This window comes from Eimeria mitis, genomic scaffold (genome assembly GCF_000499745.2).
Source record: "Eimeria mitis Houghton genomic scaffold, Emh_scaff452, whole genome shotgun sequence".
Classification (NCBI taxonomy): Eukaryota; Apicomplexa; class Conoidasida; order Eucoccidiorida; family Eimeriidae; genus Eimeria; species Eimeria mitis.
The window spans coordinates 12706-13353 of record NW_013572837.1 but is presented as its reverse complement, the minus strand read 5'-3'; the positions used below and the strand labels follow the sequence as shown (position 1 = coordinate 13353).

The window sequence follows — 648 nt, the reverse complement described above, 5'->3', positions numbered from 1 at the left end:
AAGTATTCAAAGACGGTCCGCACTCCACGAGTCCCTTCCGGCACAAACATATACTCCGCCGCAAACTGATCCTTCGTCGTCTCGCTTGCACTTTCCAAGCTTGCCACAATGCCCATAACTTGGAAGGACATGTCATCGACAACATTCAAAACTTTATCCTGAGTGAAAGGTCCTGGAATTGCATATACTGGGTCCCCTTGTCCTGCCGCTTCTTCCGGGTCGTACTGTTCCTCCTCATCCTGCGCAGGTTGCTCATCGGGCTCCTGCGGCTGCTCCGGTTCAGGCTGCTGCGGCTGCTCCACTTCCTGCTGTTGCGGCTTCTCTACTTCCGGCTGCTGCGGCTGCTCTGGTTCCGGCTGCTGCGGCTGCTCGGCTTTTGGCTGCTGCGGCTGCTCGACTTCCGGCTGCTGCGGCTGCTCGACTTCCGGCTGCTGCGGCTGCTCTACTTCCGGCTGCTGCGGTTGCTCTGGTTCCGGCTGCTGCGGCTGCTGAGGCGGCTCTGGTGCCGGCTGCTGGGGCTGCTGAGGCGGCTCTACTTCCGATTGTTGCGGCTGCTGTGGTTCCGGCTGCTGCGGCTGCTGAGGCGGCTCTACTTCCGGCTGCTGCGGCTGCTGAAGCGGATTTAGTTCCTCTGGATGCTGTTGCTGT

General features: G+C 60.5%; 1 protein-coding gene across 1 annotated transcript in view; it reads right to left on the bottom strand.

Annotated features, from left to right (window-relative positions):
- The window catches only part of EMH_0012840 (uncharacterized protein), a gene marked incomplete at both ends in the record, with an annotated part of 1527 nt that overhangs the window by 151 nt on the left and 728 nt on the right, over positions 1-648 (bottom strand). The window contains one exon of the mRNA XM_013499655.1: positions 3-648. Coding sequence (XP_013355109.1) covers positions 3-648 — 646 coding nt within the window. The remainder of the gene's footprint in view (positions 1-2) is intronic.